The following is a 17,216-nucleotide window of genomic DNA, read 5'->3' as shown; positions in this document are numbered from 1 at the left end:
ATTCTTATGTTATATTGTTGATATTTGTAATACACTATGTTGATATAAAAAAACATTCACACAAATTATCATATGATAACATAATGACAATATTACCCTTTTATTGATATTTTGTCTACTATTTATTGAGATTCGTAAGATTTAATCTCATCCACTCATTTTAAAATATAAGGATGAAGATTTGGTCTTAATTTTAGATTAGGGTGCTATAAGCATTAGAATATGACCATATGATATATATTCATATAGATAAGTTGATTCAATCTCTCGACTTAGGAGTGCCTGAGGCCTAATGAATACCTATAAATTTAAGGGTTATTTGTCAGTACATTCTTAAACTTTCATAAATTTTGGTTTTGTGTATCAACTTTAAAATCGACTTATAAGTTATCAAATTATTCATTGTTATGATTTTGCAACCAATGTATTGATTTGTTCTAATGTTACAATTAATCAAGATTTTGACGCTAACATACTTTGATACTTACGTAGCATTATCGGACATCAAACAAAACGCAGTCATATTTAAGGCAGCGAAACAAAATCGATTCTGCTAAATTAAATAATTTTATTTGTTTAATTAGGCTTTATATTAAGCCATATTATAGTGAAAATTTTGATAGGTTGCAAAATCAACAAATCAATAGTTTTGTATTTATATGTAAATTTTAAAACCCGTATTTTTTTTGGTAATGAAAGCGGGCAACGCCCGAACGAAACTACATACTACCGATCATAAGAAATTCCTAACTTATCATGTAATAACCAAATAGCAAGGCCTGTAGGCGGTTGTTCAAGAACATGCACTCCTCTCTCGAAATTGTATGCATGGTGTGACAAGAAATCTGCAGCAAAATTTTCTTCTCGATGCACATGTCTCACTGATGCCGAATCAAACTCTAGCAATAAGCTGTCAATCTTTCCCACTATCGCACGACAGCTGACATTCACCTCAAATTTCCATGTAATCATAGCGACCGCTACAAGATTATCGCTCTCTACCTCCAACATTCTTATTCCCAGCGGTTTTGCAAATTCTAAACCATGAAAAATGCACCAAATTTCAGCAAGAAGAATAGAACAAATTCCTATGTTTGCGTCAAACCCTTGTCTCCACTGTCCAGAAACATCACGGAGAAGTCCACCTCCATATGCACGGCCGGTCCCCTTCTCTAAGGAAGCATCTGTGTTCAGCTTCAACATGGTCGACAACGATGGTTGTCAGAAAACCGTCACTGGTTGTCTCGGCAAACGTTCACCCACTACAACAGCCATTCTCGCATCCTCCACATTCTTTGCCATAATTATAGTTTGTGATATAACGGTTTTCGGGCTCGATCTTTCATTATTCAAAACAAATGCACACCTGTTCTTCCAAACATTCCAGCACCCTACTCCAAAGATAGTGCACCATTTCACCCCACTTCCCGTTTGAAGTTTAGAGTTGATGTTGCGAATCATCCAGTCATTTAGGTGGAGGGAAGGATAAAAAAAACCCTCAATATCACAAAACTGAAGTAGACCTTCCCAAGTTCTTCTCGCATCCAAACAATCACGAAGCATGTGGAGGCGGATCTTCGTGTACAAGCCACACATACCGCAGACATCATTGGTTGTTATATGCCTTCTCCTCCTTTCTTCATTAACTAGCACACCATTGTTCAAGAGCAGCCAAAAGAAGGTCTTAATTCGTTGTGGCCCATACCAATTCCAAATTCTCATCCACTGTAAGTAACTTATTGATTCATGCGCTCTCGTTTGACTGTCATATGCGATTTTAACTGTGAAGTCTCCTGTCGACGAAGGTCCCCAAAAAGCTACATCATCTTCTTCCATTGCGCTTGGAGGTGCGGTAGCAGCAATAATATGAGCTACCTCAGCTGGAATAAATCGCTCAAACATATCCCATGCCCAGCCTGAGCTATCAACGAAAAAATCCACTGTCTTGTACATTAGATAATCGGGTATGACACTCACTGCCACTTCTGATAGAGAGCTCCTCATGTTCGGCACCCAACGATGAATCCAAAACTTGACTTTTTTGCCTGATCCTATTGCCCACATAACATTTCTCCACATATCAGGCCAAGTGTTGCAAATTAAACGCCAAAGAGGAGTACATAAACTGGGAGCTATGGGGTCAAAACCTGAGTGAGGATCAAATTTATACTTAGAACAAAGAATGCTCCCCCGTAAAGAGTTTGCGTTGTTGAATATCTCCCAACAAACCTTCATACCAAAAGCATTATTCACCAAATGAAGATTTATCAATCCTAACCCACCTTCTTCTCTTGGGCAGGTCACCGCATCCCATGCCACCAAGCTCATACGATTTTTGTCTTCAGTTTTACCCCACACAAAACCTCGGATCACTTTCTCCATATCATCACATGTGCCTATCGGGATTCTTGCTGTTTGCATAGCATAAATGGGCATTGTACTCAGCACTGATTGAGCTAAGGTGACCCTCCCTGCTAATGACATTCTACCGGCGGTCCAATTCGCTATTTTTCCATTCATTTTATCAACAATGTAAGCATATGTATTCTTATCCACCCTCATATGCAATAAGGGGACTCCTAAGTATTTACCCAAGCTCTCCACTTCACGCACTCCCAACAACTCTTTCAAGTTCCTTCGAGTTGCATTTTTCACATTTTTAGAGAAGGATATGGTAGTCTTTGTAGTACTAACTTTCATACCTGAGCTTGTACAAAACTTATCCAGTACATGTGCAATATTCTCGGCAGTGACTACATCAGCTTTCCCAAATAATAACAGATTATCTGCAAAAAAATAAATGAGATAAGAAAGGGTCATTCTTACAAATTTTGAAAGGTTTCCAGTCTCCTACTTCAACTGATTTTGCAATTCCATGAGCTAATCGTTCCATACAAAGAACAAAAAGGTAAGGAGAGAGCGGACAACCTTGCCTTAAACCTCGAGATGGTGTGAAGGAATCTGTTATATCCCCATTCCACATAATTTGCATAGTGCTTGTTGAAACACAAGTCATAATCACATCAATGAGAGCTTCCGGTAGACCAGCTTCATTCAAAGTATCATACAAAAATGCACAACTTACTCGGTCATACGCTTTTTCCAAGTCAACTTTTAAAGCCATCACTCCATGCTTTCCCTTCATAGATCGCATAGAATGAATTGCCTCTTGTGCAATCACAATATTGTCTGTTATATGTCTCCCAGCCACAAAGCTCGATTGCGTGGGTCCGACAATAACAGACATAAGCTTCTTCAATCTGGTAGCTATAATTTTCGTGACCAACTTGTACACAACATTGCACAAAGAAATGGGCCTAAATTGAGAGAGCGACTTTGGTACCTTAGTTTTAGGAACAAGACAAATAATAGTTTGATTCATCCTTGCATTCATATCGCCTCCCTCTAAAATTCGGATAACCTCAGCACTAATATCACCACCTACAGTTTCCCAGTGCTTTTGATAAAAACCTGCTTGTATCCCATCAACTCTCGGCGCCTTCCAATGCTTCATTTCAAAGAGGGCAGCTCGGACATCCTCTGCCGTGTATTGTTTCCGTATCTCCTCTACCTGCAATGAACTGATTGAGGGAAACAAACTGCGATGGCCATATAAAGTTCGGTGTAGATTGTCTTCACTATATAAGTCATCATAAAAGGTCACAGTCATCGACTTAAGCTGACCTTGATCTTGAACCCAATCACCTTCTCCATTCTGAAGCATCTCTATCCTGATGTGTTTTCGACGTCTGATAGTTTGCAGATGAAAAAAAGATGTATTTCGGTCTCCAAGATGAACCCATTCATTACGTGATTTTTTATGCCACAATGACTCTTCTCTCAACAGGATTTTGTCCAACTCATCTTTTAACTCTATCTCGAGAGCATTAAGGCTAGGGACACCTCTATGCTCGAGTACTCTCTGGATACCTGCAATACGAGCTAATAATTTTTGTTTTTGGCGAAAAATGTTGCCAAAAACCTCCTTATTCCACTTCTGTAATTTTTCTGTGAAAGAATTGAGAGAATCCATAAAATCATGCCCTCTACCCCAATTATCTGTGACGAAATCGTTATACTTCTCATGAGACATCCAAGCTCTGATAAATCGAAACGGTCTAGCCACCATAGAGGGCGAGAAACTACAAAGATTTAAAAGTAGAGGTCTGTGATCAGATTGGTATCTTACAAGATGCGAGACCGATGCTTCTGGATAGGCAAACCGCCACTCAGAGCTACAAAGACCTTTGTCCAACCTTTCATGAAGAGTACCTCTCCTCCACGTAAAGCTCGGGCCCAAAAACCCAAGATCAATCAGCCCCGACGTCGTAAGCCACCTAACAAATTGTTGGCTAACCCCACTTCGATTCGCTGAGCCCCCCATTCTCTCTGAGCCTCGAGCAATAGAGTTAAAGTCTCCCAAGAGAACCCATGGCATCTCACTCGCAACTTGAATATCTGCTAATTGCTGCCAGAGTATGTCACGCCGGCTAGGAGAAGGGTGTCCATAGACTGCAGTAAACCTGAAATTCATATCTCTTTCGTCCCACACCCGACAGTGGATGAATTGATTTTTCGTGTCAAGAACCTCAATGTGCCAAAAGTCATCCCATAGCAGCCAAATACCTCCAGAGAACCCATTAGCCTCCATCCTGTGGGAGTTCGGATAACCAATCTTTCTAATAGTGTTGTCTGCATTCTTCCCACTAATACGAGGTTCAAGTAGCACTATAATATGTGGTTTATGCAGCTGAATCAAAGTCTGTAAGGCTCTTATAAAGAGAGCGCTCTTCGCCCCCTGACAATTCTATGATAAAATCATCATAAACTAATATACAAATTCAGTAAACACAAGTACTTCAAACCCGCTCTAGCGTGTCCATAGAACATCGTTCATCACGCTCATCAATAAAATACCCACCTTCCGACTCATTCCCGAACCCCTCTGTTGGGCTCCCATTCTCCTCCAACTCCATCACATCATTCTCATCGAATTCTCTCGTCTCCCGATCTGGGGGCCTACCAAAAGCTTGTGTCAAACGTTGCTCAACATTAGGGTCCGGTCCGTCCGCTTCAGGTTCTCTGGTGGAGCCTTTTCCACTTTTCTTTGAACCACACATGTCACCACGCATAACTGTGTGGCTTCTCGGGTCTAGCGTTGAGGGCTGCTTTGTAACTAACTCTTCATTTTGTTGCCTTTGCTTATACTCAATGAAATCCCAAATAGTAGACTTGGCAGGCTTAGAATTTTTCAAACTTTCTCCTCTCACTTGCCCTGACTTGCTAGCTCCATTTATCACTTGTTTCCCTTTGTTTTTCCTAAATGTCCATTGTCCATGCCCAATATTGGTATCACGAGCTGCCAGCGGCATAGGCATTAATGCCAAGCTCTCATCTCTATCATTCTCAAGCTCTAAATTTGCATCCTGAAGAATTTTGAATCGCGACCCTCCAGGCGGCATAATATTTTCCTTAATATTGTTTTCACTATTTCGGCGCATTTGTCTTTTTCGTTTCTCTACTATCATCCACGGCCCGTAAGTATCCTTTGGGACCTCCGTGGCAATTCCGCTCCCTTGGCTCAAATCCCCTTTCTCTTTATCCTTCGGCTTGCGGATACAGTTGACGTCTAAATGACCGTACATACCACAATATATGCAAAGCTCATTCAAGTTCTCATACTCCACCTTGAATTCCTCGCCATCAATCATGAATTTAGACACGAGCGGTTTCGTAAGATCAATATTCACTGCTATCTTTGCGAACTTCCCCCTCTACAGATCACTAGTGTTGTAGTCGACTCGCATCACAGTACCAACGCCCCCTCCAATCGCACTAATCACACTTGACGGATATAGGTGGAGGGGAAGCTCTGACACCCAAATCCAGACTGCCGTGGTCTGTGGGGAGCAATGATGCACCCGAAACGCCGTAGTCCAAGTTTGCACTTGGAGATAGCTTCCTGACACCATCCATGGCCCTTCTAGCGTCGCCTCTAAGTAGTCCTCCTCCGCTGCAAACTGTACCAGAAAATAACCACAACCCATATCCACTACTTTTGCTACATTCATGTTCCACAATTGACTCAATTTTAGGCACAATGACTTGTATCCAATCGATCTCCCCAACAGATTCACTACGAATGAGAATTGCATATATTGGGCAAGTTTCTCCTTGAGCTTCGTTGACAAAGTCACTGCCGGAATTGGCCCTGTTCTATCAATCACAATATCACCGGGCACTACCTTCACTCCACCCCCAGTTGCAATCTCCTCCATCGTCACTTCCACACCTGTTCCGGCTATGAGTCAATCTCGATAGTCAGAGAGCGGTGCTTCTTCCCTATGTTTAACCTTCTTGGTTGCTCGCGTTTCTTCGGTGGACGGCGGCGGCGGCGGCCACTCATCCTCGCGTGGATCACTAGGTTTTCCTGAAAGTTCGGTGCGCATCTTTTTTTAAAAATTTACAAAAAAAAAAGAAAAAAAGAACCGGTATGCTTTGATGAAAGTTTATTATAATTTACAAACAAATACCCTCAAATTCAAATATGATTATATAATACTGTTGGCGCCAATGGACACATGACCCTGTGTGGCTTCAATCTTAATCTCAGATGCATACCGGTGACATAATATGTATTAATGAAATAAATACGAATTAGAAATCAACCAATTCAAAATTGAAATGGATTTCAAAAATATTAGATGTGATCTTTCAAGAAGGTATTTGTACAAAAATGCAATTTTTTTTAATCACTAGTTGAGCCAAATCGGATCTATGTGCCTATAAAATAAAGTATAATGTGACAAAAAACAGGTAGATAGGAGTGCTTCGACACCACTAATAAAATTAGTGGTGGTTGTAATTAAACTGGCTTCATGATCTAATAGTGTGATAATTTGAAAATATACACGTTTAATTGCTTTCAACAATAAATAAAAGTAGCCCTATGTTTACATCAATCCAAGTCACCCCTCCTCAATGCTTTGACGATATTAATTCGATTGTTGGACGTGTCATCCACCAAAAACGTTTTTCATACAGGGTCATAATTTTCTGATTTTTTGGATGATATAATAGATAAATGTGAAACTGATGCTACTTATTGTTCTAGTATAATTATATCATTATATGGCAATAAAGTCGAATAGAAAACACATGGCTTTGCTTAGTTTCTCAGTTATCATTAATTCTCCAGAAACTCAAGTCCATTTCTCTAGTTGTGATTTATTCTTCGTGACAATGATTTTTTCGACTGTTAATGTTGTTGCGAAGATAGATACCCCAAATCAAACTTTTGTCAACATCAAGACATAATTCACAACTTGCAAAAGTATACACGCGTATATGGTCCTATACCTCTTATACGAGTTCGTGCACTGTTGCCCGGGTCAATTCAACTATTTTTTCTTCACTCGGATCTTGGGTAATATGGATGCTATGAGTCTCAAGAATGGATAAAATGGAAGCTATAAGTGTTAAGACAATTGATATAAGCCTATCAAAGATACAGAGATAAAGTTCACATCTCTCAAGTAGAAAAATATACACTGCAATCAATCAAACTACGAAATGGAGTTAGTTGTTACTGTATGGTAACATAGAAGGAGTACCACACTAAGAAAAACTCGTCAAGACATGATCGTCATTCTGTAGCAGCAACTATCGAACCTCTAGCTCGTGTAAAAGCAGCAATTAATGAGCCCAGCTGCAGCTTCTCATTGCATGCCATGCTCAACCTATATCTGCAAAGAAGTATGTGCAATAGTATATAGTAACACATTGAAATCCAGTTGTCTTTCCTAAATAGATGACTGAGTTATAGTCAGCTCTAAGTTATGTGAACTGATGTAAACATAAGGAGCCAATGGGAAATCTGCTCAATGTCTTTAGGCAACGGATTCCCAGTGCACAAGTAAACAGCTTCTTCCGTGATCTGCTGGCAGGCCATATGTGTTGACTGCACACAAACAGCAAGTACAAAACTATTTTATCATGAGGTTAAAGATAAGTATAATGAATTCCAAGCAAAAGCATTATGCGATGATCATGATTTGTCGTGTAGATGGCCACATAAGATTAAGCCTAATTGCACATCGAACTCTATATTCCCATCTTCATATTGGCTTGATGATTAAGCTATACTGAATAGATATACACAAAAGCGAGATTAGACAAGGATGATACCTGCAAAATATTCAAAGCTTTTCTATATATCACCATTACTAAGCTTTACAAGAGCTGTCATACCATTTTCCGGAACATCAAGCTGAATAGATGAAGTGTAAATAAGTTGATATTAATATCAAAAAATTCTGCATCAACTACATACTAGTGTATAGTGTAGATGTAAGAGATGCAAACCATCAAAGCTAAGTAAGTAACAGTAAAACTTACCCTTCAGATTCAATTACATGTTTGAGCCTCTCCCTGACATGAACAGCATCAAGGGGGGCAAAGCAGAACCTTGTACATCTTGCTTGCAGTGCTGAAATAATTTTATTGACATTGTTGCAAATTAATGCAAATATATTGCTTTTGGTGTATTTCTCAATCACTGAAAAGCAAATGATGCAGAGATTTTCATAAATTATAATCAAATTGAATAAAAATGCCAAGAAAAGTAAAAAACAAATGTTGCCTCTACGAAGGGCAAATTGTGCATCCTTAGTCATGGCAGACTTTCCCCTGTAAGAAATAAGATACTCAGATAGGCCTGATTGAAGAGACCTCTGAAATCCAAAATGATTAATGCACTATAGAGTAAATGACACAAAAACTAAGTTTAAAAGCCAGTTGACAGCAAAGTTTGCCATTTAGCATCAGAAGCTCCCTAGCTGTTTTCACAAACCACATGTAAGTACATAGTATGTTGTTTTTCCTTCTTATCCCAATATAATCTTCAAACAAGTGATTATGTAGTTTTTCCTTGGTGTATTAAAAAGTGACTAATTAGGAACATTAAAATGTATGCACAATATAGCAAATGTGAGTGCCACAAAATACCCGAAAGAGATGCTCTGGCCTCTGGGTGCTTGCAAAGGCGAGTGTTGTGAAGATTAGAAGTAAATAAATCAACTATATTTCAAAATAATAATAAAATTAAAAATCTTCATTTTGATTCAAAAATTAACATTTTAATAATTTTTGTCTTAGGGTTGGAAGAACCCAATTCAATTTGAACTTGAAGAGGAACTACTTCCATTTGCCACCCAAGCCGCCACCCGCTCTCCCCGTCGCCGGAGAGGTTTTTAAAGCATTGGTCCTCACCAAAACCGACCATTGGCAAAGTTAAATACTAAGCCCTAAAAGCTAAAATCGTGTAAAGGGTGAACACCTTAAACCCTATTCAACTACTAAAACCCTCTGGAAATTCTCTCTGGAGCGGGGGAGTTATGGCGGTCGACACACACAAGCACGACAAGGAAGCCTGCATTCTTCAATTCTACAAAATTGTGCTCACTTGGGATTACAATCTCATCTTGGAGGAAGCACAGGTATTCATTTTCCCTTTCTTTTCTCTTGAAGTTGCCTGATTCCGCGCGATCATAACTACTATCTCTCATTTTTTACATTCATCTCTTGTGAATATGGTGTTGCAGCGTCAACCGAAACGTGCTCTTGGAGTGAAAAAGGTTAAAAACACGTATAAAAATGTTGAAGAATATCTTGGGACATTTGAGCCACTGCTATTTGAAGAAGTTAAAGCAAATATTGCTAGAGACATGGATGAAGACGAAGGTGTTGTGTTCTTCCCATATTGGAACTTTATGATTCAGATGCTACTCAACTTTCTACTAGTTACTGTCATATTTCTAAGATTTTTTAGATACTCCTTTTGTTGAGAATAAGCCTGGTTCTAGTTTCTGCATTACTTTGTTTTTGCTTTGAGATTACTTTTTGACTGCGCACATTTTTGTGACATGTGCTATGCAACAAATAGAAAGAGTATGCCAGGAAGCAATGGTAGCAGAATGTAGTGAAGTTAATGGATTTCATATGCCTATGATCATATGTTCGGAGCCCGAGAAAGTATCTGAAAATGATTTATTATTGGTTTCAAATAAGAAGGTAAATCTTCACAAGCATGTGATAACTCATAGTAACATTTCTTTGAACCACATTAAGTATGTACTACTAGTATACTACAGGTTATTTTCTAGTACTCTATTTTGGTTTATTTGCTTATTAATGACTGTTTCGAAAATGGTGTTCTCTGATGTAGTTTGAAGGCAAAATACCAACGGCATATGCCTTTGCATTGGTTGAGCATCGTCAACAGGACAAGCTAAGACTTCGTTTGTTTTTGGGCAATGAAGTCATAGGATATAACAAAGACAAAACTAAAAGTAGCCAAAGGCGCTTTAGCATGATTCCTATTGTTTGTGAAGTAAAGAAAATCTTATTTGTTGAGAAGGTAAATGTTTAATTTAAACATGTTGCAAGTTTATTTCTTCTTTAGTTTGCTGATGATATCTTGGCTGCTGGTTTGGCTTGTTGCTTAATCCTGTCTGTATTATTTTGGCTCGTGTTGTTTCAGATTTGCAGTTTATCAACTATAGTCCGTGAATATGTTGCTCTACAGTCCATTAGATATCTCCCTTTCAAGGATTTGATCCTAGAACCATCAGACGTTGACATTATTAGTAAAGATGGTGCTTGGAAACTGGCTAAACCTTTAATGGATTTTATTGAGAGCAATCACAATAAATCACAATTAAAGGCTATAAACGTAAGCTCTTGTTAACTTTATCCACTGTTCAGGATCCTTGACATTTCAATTTCTCCAAAACTGTTTTATATTATTTATCGCGTCAAAAGAAGTGCTCATCTTCGTTTTTCTTACTTTTTTCCATTCATTTTCAAACATTTACTGGAAGAGTATCCTTGTTTTTTTTGCAGGAAGGTCTTTCACGGAAGCCCTTTGTCTTGATACAGGTTTGACTTGTATCTTTAGATCCTAATATTAGTCCTTTTACAAATTCCTAGACACACAGAACTACAATATCTGACATTTAACATGTGGTTTTTAGTGGCTATGTGTTACTTTGACTTTATTTTTTTCATGCATTGACAACAAATGCAAGCTTGCCACTAACACATCAATTAAATTGTGTATGTTTTTAAATAAACGATGATTTACGTTTGATCTATTTAGTTTTGCTGTTGCATTGCTTAAAATTTTCGAGGCAATGATGCGGGATATTTGTTTAACGTAGTAGTTGCTTGTAGGGTCCACCTGGTACAGGAAAAACACAAACCATTCTTGGGCTTCTTAGTGCCATTTTGCATGCTACTCCACCTAGGGTACATTCCAACGGGTGAGCATCTTTTTATGTTTTGCTTTTATAGAATGCTAATGTTGCTGTTTGCCAATTGTTAGAGACGAACTACTAAGATCATACTCAACCATCTGAATAATATGATATATGTATTCTTGCAGAGGAAAACAAGCAGGGCTCAAACGTGGGCCAGAACTGCCTATTCAAGAAAGGTACGTATAACTCTATTTTTTCTATTAAGTATATGCTTTTAATTACTGTATTGCAAGCATGCAACTTGTTAAGTATAAGTTTTCAATTATTGTGTTGCAAGCCCGCAACTTGTTATATGCATCTATCACAATTTTAGTGAGTTACTTCCAACTTTTATGTTGGAAAACTTTTGCCATTGTTGTTGGCAATGTATCTTTCATGAGGCGCTCATTATGTAGGCTAATGTAGTTAGTGGCTGCTCATTTCCGAAGACTTACATAGCTGAATTACTTGTTCTTCAATTCCAATAATTATATCTAGATAGTTTTTGTTTTCTAGTATCCTCTACACTCCTCTATCTATCTTATGCAGCTTCTAGCTGCAGCAATAGAATTCCAATCAAATAGAGCCATAGTAAAGACTAATGAAGTACATTATCATGGACTTTTATGGTAATATTTCTTTTTAAAGATGTGTTGTTGCCTACAGATGTAGTCACTGGGAAAAAGCATCTCCATGGCTAAGTGGAATTAATCCTCGGGATTTGATCATGCCTGTAGATGGAGATGATGGATTCTTCCCCACATCTGGCAATGAGATGGTGAGAGCAATTCCCTCGTGACAGTATTAGTATTTTGAAGTTATTTTAAACACTTTCCTCCAACTTAATGTTCAAACTTAATATAGAAACCAGAGGTGGTTAATTCAAGCAGAAAGTATCGTGTTCGTGTTCTAGTATGTGCTCCTTCAAATTCTGCTCTTGATGAGATTGTTTTGCGCATCCTGAGTACCGGTTAGTGATCGTTATCCTTGACTTGTTACTTATTTAGTTTCATCTTCTATTAGTCTATGATATTCAGTTCTTTCATATACATTTTTTGAGATCCATAATTATATCAAATTGCCCCCTTGGCATTTTTGTAAAATGTGATAGTTCTGGTAATGTCGCTGGGAAATTTAATGGGGTAGTTTTTTTAGAGAGATTGCCAAAAATATGGAAAATTCCTTTCTCCAGTCCAAATGAGAATTTTTTTTAGAGAAATTTTCAACTGAATTTCTTCTCACATTCTTGAGCTCATCAGTTATGATTCGTGTAACTTTGGACCTTGTCATGCCTCCTATATACAGTTTTGTGGAGAGTGAGTGATCCAAGAGAATTAGGGCAAGCAAATCAAGTTGTATTGGCTCACCACAGTTTTTAGACATCCGTTTCTAAAAGATATAAAATCAATAACAAATTTTCAATTTCAAACTACAGTCTCCCGTCCCTACATTTGGGCGTAGGTCCTTCTTCAAATAAGTTTACATCTCCCTTGTTTTTCCACTTTCCACATTCCACTTTCCAGTAATAAGTTCTATAACAATAATTTCATCTTAAATATCTTATCCATGGTCTGCTTATTGCTGTTGTGAGATTTATTAATATAATAATTCAAATGTCAACTTCACTGGCCACATTTAGTTCCAGCAGTGACCAGAGCAAAACTGCCAAATCTCAGCTTCCAATACCACATCTCCTTGTTTTTAAAATTATAATTTTGGTGATATCAACAAAGGAAGATTGACTTTGATTATAGACTAACATAATTACACTTAATATATACAAGATAGTTGGGTAAATTTGACACCAAATGTGACTTTGCTAGGATGAAGGACAATACTCATTTGCAGTTGTCAGTCTAATTTATCTTGTCACACAGTTGTAATTTTTGAAGGTCTAAATCACTTATGATTACACTTTTGTTTGGTGACCTATGAAGTGGTCGAATTAAAATTTTGAGGTTATGCACATGAAGTGATGATGCTTCTATGGGTACAATACAGGCATTCGTGATGAAACAGACCATTCATACAGCCCTAAGATTGTGCGAGTAGGTCTTAAAGCCCACCACTCAGTCCAGGCAGTTTCCATGGATTACTTGGTATGCATATGGCAATCAGAAATAAACTAAAGGCCTGATTTAGAGTTTCAAAAATTGACAATGGTACCTAATTGATTTAGGTAGAGCAAAAACTTGCGGGCATGGACTCTCAGGTTGGTGACAAGCAGAAGCAGCAAGGAGGCATATCAAAGGACAAAGACAGTATGCGTGCTTCCATACTGGATGAGGCAGTTATAGTATGTTAGAGTTAACCTTTTCTAGTAATGTTCTATATTTTGCTTCATTGGTAAATAAGTTTCAATGATTAGCTATCTGTACCAGGTTTTCTCCACTCTGAGCTTCAGCGGATCAACTCTATTTAGTAAATTGAATCGGAGTTTTGATGTTGTCATAATTGATGAGGCTGCCCAAGCTGTAAGTATTGTTCATCATTTAAAAGTAGGGCTGCTGTGGAATTAAGAATATGTCTATTTGATACTTATTTCTAGAAAATGTTAGTATTTCATGTTTATATCCTGTATTTACTTCTATTTGAGAAACGTTGTTGTGAGAGATTGTTAGGCTAGTTTGACAATGTGTGGATTACCTGATCAACCAAATTTTCATCGACTCCTTTGGTTAAGGCTAATATCAGAACGCTGTAACATTCTTCAATTTTTTGTCTGCGATAGGTGGAGTCAGCTACGCTTATACCACTGGCTAGTGGATGCAAACAAGTTTTCTTGGTAAGTTCTCTTCAGCATATGTCAAGTTGTGCAAATGATGTTAACTGTATATGCAGTATTTTGTTTTACTGAGATGTGCATATTATCTGTGATGGTTGGAGAAACTTATTTTTTCAAGGTTAAGAATGTGACCATGCTTAATCCAATTACATTGTAGGATACATGGACATAATTTTTCTTCCACAAGTCAGTCAGTTTTATTAAGTAACCGTGGTACAACATCAATGCACTTTCTAAATTAGCTGCCATAGGACAGAAGGTATTTTCCATGCAGAAGAAAGTATTTAGTTATTGAACTCCAATGACGTACTTTTAGCTACACCTCTGAGACACTATAGTCCTGTATTTTTTTTATAATTATTTATCTTCTTGAAAGCTTTTTTTGTCAAATCGCCATGCAAAATACTTCAATGTGACTTGAATTTATAACGTATGCATCTTTTTGAAGTAAAACAGTTACTAAGTAATGTTCTTTGGTTTTTGTACTACATTTTAGTAGCATTTCTGACTGATGAATGGATGAAACAGTCTCTGCAGTTAAGGCATTTGTACATTTCAATGTTTATGTCATCTTAATTGCAGTTATCCATGTCGCTGACCAATGATGTTGTAACTAAGTTTTGTTTCTTCATACTCGATTTTGATTTACTGTTTTCTTGCTGTTCTACTCTCTATTTATTACTAACGGTGATAATATCTAATTAGACTGTTTCTATTTAGGTCGGGGATCCAGTTCAGCTGCCAGCCACAGTAATTTCCCCTGTTGCAGAAAATTTTGGGTAGGAGCATTGTATAGTTTGAAAACCTTACTTTGTGATAAAATATTCGTTACTAGTTTTACTGATTATTGTACATGAATCTGAACAAATAATTTCTTAAAATTTTGTAGATACGGAATGAGCTTATTCAAAAGATTCCAGCAGGCAGGCTATCCAGTACAGATGCTGAAGACCCAATATCGCATGAATCCAGAGGTTTATGTTTCTCTCGTTTTTGCCTTTTCTATTCTTTCTGCTATGAGTATGCTTGTTGTAGGGGACTCGTCCAGAAATACAAGGTTCTGGGTACAAAATTGACAGAAAAATAAAAGATTTGTATGGTGAAAAACAGAAGCATTGGCTTAACTATGAGCCATGAAGAATATCAACTATTTATTTGTTCTTTTTATTTCATCTTATCCCTTAACTAGCATTTTGTCACATGCACTATGCATAAAATTTGACTTTGATTTTTGTAGATGAGATAGGTGTGGCACTTTATGCTATTGCTTATTCAAGTATTACTTTCACCAGTTGAGGGAAAAACTTAGTGAACTAAGAGAAGTTCTTAATTCAATCTTTGGATACAGATTAGGAGCTTCCCTTCTAAGGAATTTTATGAAGATTCATTGGAGGATGGGCCTGATATTGAAAATCAAACAAGGCGCCCATGGCATAATTTCCGTTGCTATGGGCCATTTTGTTTCTTCGATTTACATGAAGGGGAGGAGTCCCAGCCGTCTGGCAGTGGCTCTCATGTAAATGCTGACGAAGTTGACTTTGTCCTGGCTATGTATAGCAAATTAGTTAGTAGCTATCCAGAGCTTAAGGCAAGTTCTCGACTTGCAATCATATCACCATACAGACATCAAGTCAAGCTCTTCAGAGAGAAGTTCCGTAGCACCTTTGGTGTGCAGTCTGATAAACTTGTAGATATCAACACCGTTGATGGTTTTCAGGTAGGTTTATATCATCCTGGCGACATCATATGTTAAACAATTTCTTTTATTTCATTTAATATTTTAATAATTGGGACTAAAATCTTTAGGGACGTGAAAAGGATGTTGCGATCTTTTCTTGTGTCAGAGCAAATGACAATCAAGCCATTGGTTTCGTTAAAGATTATAGACGAATGAATGTTGGCATTACTCGAGCAAGGTCTTCTGTTTTGGTATGCCTCTCGATTCAAGGAATCATCTTACTGCTTTATGGGATTGTATTTTTAATTTTCTAGCAAAACCATAGGTCGTGGGTTCTGCATCAACATTAAGAGGAGATGACCACTGGAAGAATCTGATTGAAAATGCAGAGAAGAGAAATGTATTATTCAAGGTAAAATGTCACATGGCATCAGGATATTGATTTTGCTGCACTCTTTAATCACCTTCTGTAAACTTGGACATCTATGTGAGTGATCTTTAGTGCTAATAACTTGCGAATTGACCCATTTCAACCAGAAATGTCCCTTTTTGTGAATTTTCGTGCTTCTGTTATTTGATGAGGATGCAAATTTACATTTGCTTATGGTCTGATCCTTGAGTATTTTGCAATCCATACTCACTTTTTAAATGACTCTCAGGTATCCAAGCCTTACGCTGACTTCTTCAGCGAGGCTAGCCTCGAGTCCATGAGAGTAGTGGCTAATCCCGAGTCCCCAGCAGCTCCTATGGAAGTGGATGATAATGAAAACGCATTGCCTATCGATATCAATGGTGGCGTTGATCCGGGAGAAGCTGACTGGGGTGGAGATGATGACGACGGTGGTTTTGATGAAGACGGTGGTGGTGACGACTGAAACATTGTTTATTAGCTGCAATTTGGATTTTGCAGTCAATCAATTCCTTTCCAATTATTTCATCTACTGTCAAATGTATATACTATAGAAGCTGCTCCACATTTTATGGAATTACTAATAGGAAATTTATAATACTAATAACAAATTTCATCTTAACACTCGTGGACCGTGGTGGTGAAATGAACACGAACATGACTACATAATCATCCCACTTATTATTTTATCACTAGCATCAGCTGTGATTTTAACTTAGTACTATATTCAAGCTATCTGCAATAGCTTCTTCTCATGATCGATTTTTGCTGCTTCACGGGCCTGAAATCGTGACATCTTTTGTTTGAAAATAAAATTAATAGTTTTAATCAGTACTTTGTATAGTATTTTAATTCAGTTTATACACTTTGTTCTGCAAAATTTTGGGATATTTGGTGAATATGATTGCAAGTCGAGAACATTTTGTTCCATAATTTAAGGATGTAATTATCTTAATTATATAGTAAATATGTATTTAGTGAATTTCTAAAGTTGCTTAATTTCATATTTAAATTGTTTTAGACATTTGATAAAGTAAATCGAGCGGT

At 37.6% G+C, this 17,216-nt stretch overlaps 2 protein-coding genes and 1 long non-coding RNA gene across 4 annotated transcripts; 1 reads left to right on the top strand and 2 right to left on the bottom strand.

Moving 5' to 3' along the window:
- Nucleotides 1-1,221: 1,221 nt before the first annotated feature.
- Nucleotides 1,222-5,711, bottom strand: LOC125221346. Its single transcript, XM_048123469.1, has 3 exons — nucleotides 4,866-5,711; nucleotides 2,929-4,798; nucleotides 1,222-2,786 (listed from the first exon to the last, which is right to left on the bottom strand). The coding sequence occupies exons 1-3, from the start codon at nucleotides 5,709-5,711 to the stop codon at nucleotides 1,222-1,224; spliced, it is 4,281 nt and encodes a 1,426-aa protein (XP_047979426.1).
- Nucleotides 5,712-7,452: 1,741 nt separating this feature from the next.
- On the bottom strand, nucleotides 7,453-8,722 carry LOC125218214. Its single transcript, XR_007175905.1, has 3 exons — nucleotides 8,398-8,722; nucleotides 8,188-8,269; nucleotides 7,453-7,960 (listed from the first exon to the last, which is right to left on the bottom strand). It is a non-coding gene; the product is annotated as an uncharacterized LOC125218214 (long non-coding RNA).
- Nucleotides 8,723-9,167: 445 nt separating this feature from the next.
- On the top strand, nucleotides 9,168-16,858 carry LOC125185556 (probable helicase MAGATAMA 3). 2 transcript variants are annotated; one of them, XM_048082111.1, is made up of 20 exons: nucleotides 9,168-9,497; nucleotides 9,603-9,741; nucleotides 9,944-10,071; nucleotides 10,226-10,417; nucleotides 10,541-10,732; nucleotides 10,903-10,938; nucleotides 11,233-11,321; nucleotides 11,444-11,494; nucleotides 11,964-12,075; nucleotides 12,162-12,267; nucleotides 13,299-13,396; nucleotides 13,477-13,593; nucleotides 13,679-13,771; nucleotides 14,029-14,082; nucleotides 14,803-14,861; nucleotides 14,972-15,056; nucleotides 15,431-15,799; nucleotides 15,889-16,011; nucleotides 16,086-16,172; nucleotides 16,420-16,858. In XM_048082111.1, the coding sequence occupies exons 1-20, from the start codon at nucleotides 9,396-9,398 to the stop codon at nucleotides 16,633-16,635; spliced, it is 2,448 nt and encodes an 815-aa protein (XP_047938068.1). In that variant the 5' UTR covers nucleotides 9,168-9,395; the 3' UTR covers nucleotides 16,636-16,858. The 2 variants fall into 2 exon arrangements, with proteins under 2 accessions (XP_047938068.1, XP_047938069.1); XM_048082112.1 differs by lacking the exon at nucleotides 9,944-10,071.
- Nucleotides 16,859-17,216: the final 358 nt, after the last annotated feature.

This window comes from Salvia hispanica, chromosome 4 (assembly GCF_023119035.1).
Source record: "Salvia hispanica cultivar TCC Black 2014 chromosome 4, UniMelb_Shisp_WGS_1.0, whole genome shotgun sequence".
Lineage (NCBI taxonomy): Eukaryota > Viridiplantae > Streptophyta > Magnoliopsida > Lamiales > Lamiaceae > Salvia > Salvia hispanica.
The sequence above is the reverse complement of the archived record's forward strand: the minus strand, read 5'-3'. Positions and strand labels throughout refer to the sequence as shown.

Bases quoted from the DNA above. Each gene is read 5' to 3' on its own strand.
- LOC125221346 (XM_048123469.1), bottom strand. From the start codon at position 5,711: ATGATTGATGGCGAGGAATTCAAGGTGGAGTATGAGAACTTGAATGAG. The intron at 4,799-4,865 runs GTTTGAAGTACT...TAGAATTGTCAG, and splicing joins CTATGGACACGCTAGAGCGG to GGGGCGAAGAGCGCTCTCTT. The intron at 2,787-2,928 runs GTTGTCCGCTCT...ATTTTTTTGCAG, and splicing joins ATCTCGAGGTTTAAGGCAAG to ATAATCTGTTATTATTTGGG.
- LOC125185556 (XM_048082111.1), top strand. From the start codon at position 9,396: ATGGCGGTCGACACACACAAGCACGACAAGGAAGCCTGCATTCTTCAA. The intron at 11,322-11,443 runs GTGAGCATCTTT...GTATTCTTGCAG, and splicing joins CCTAGGGTACATTCCAACGG to AGGAAAACAAGCAGGGCTCA. The intron at 16,012-16,085 runs GTATGCCTCTCG...GCAAAACCATAG, and splicing joins GAGCAAGGTCTTCTGTTTTG to GTCGTGGGTTCTGCATCAAC.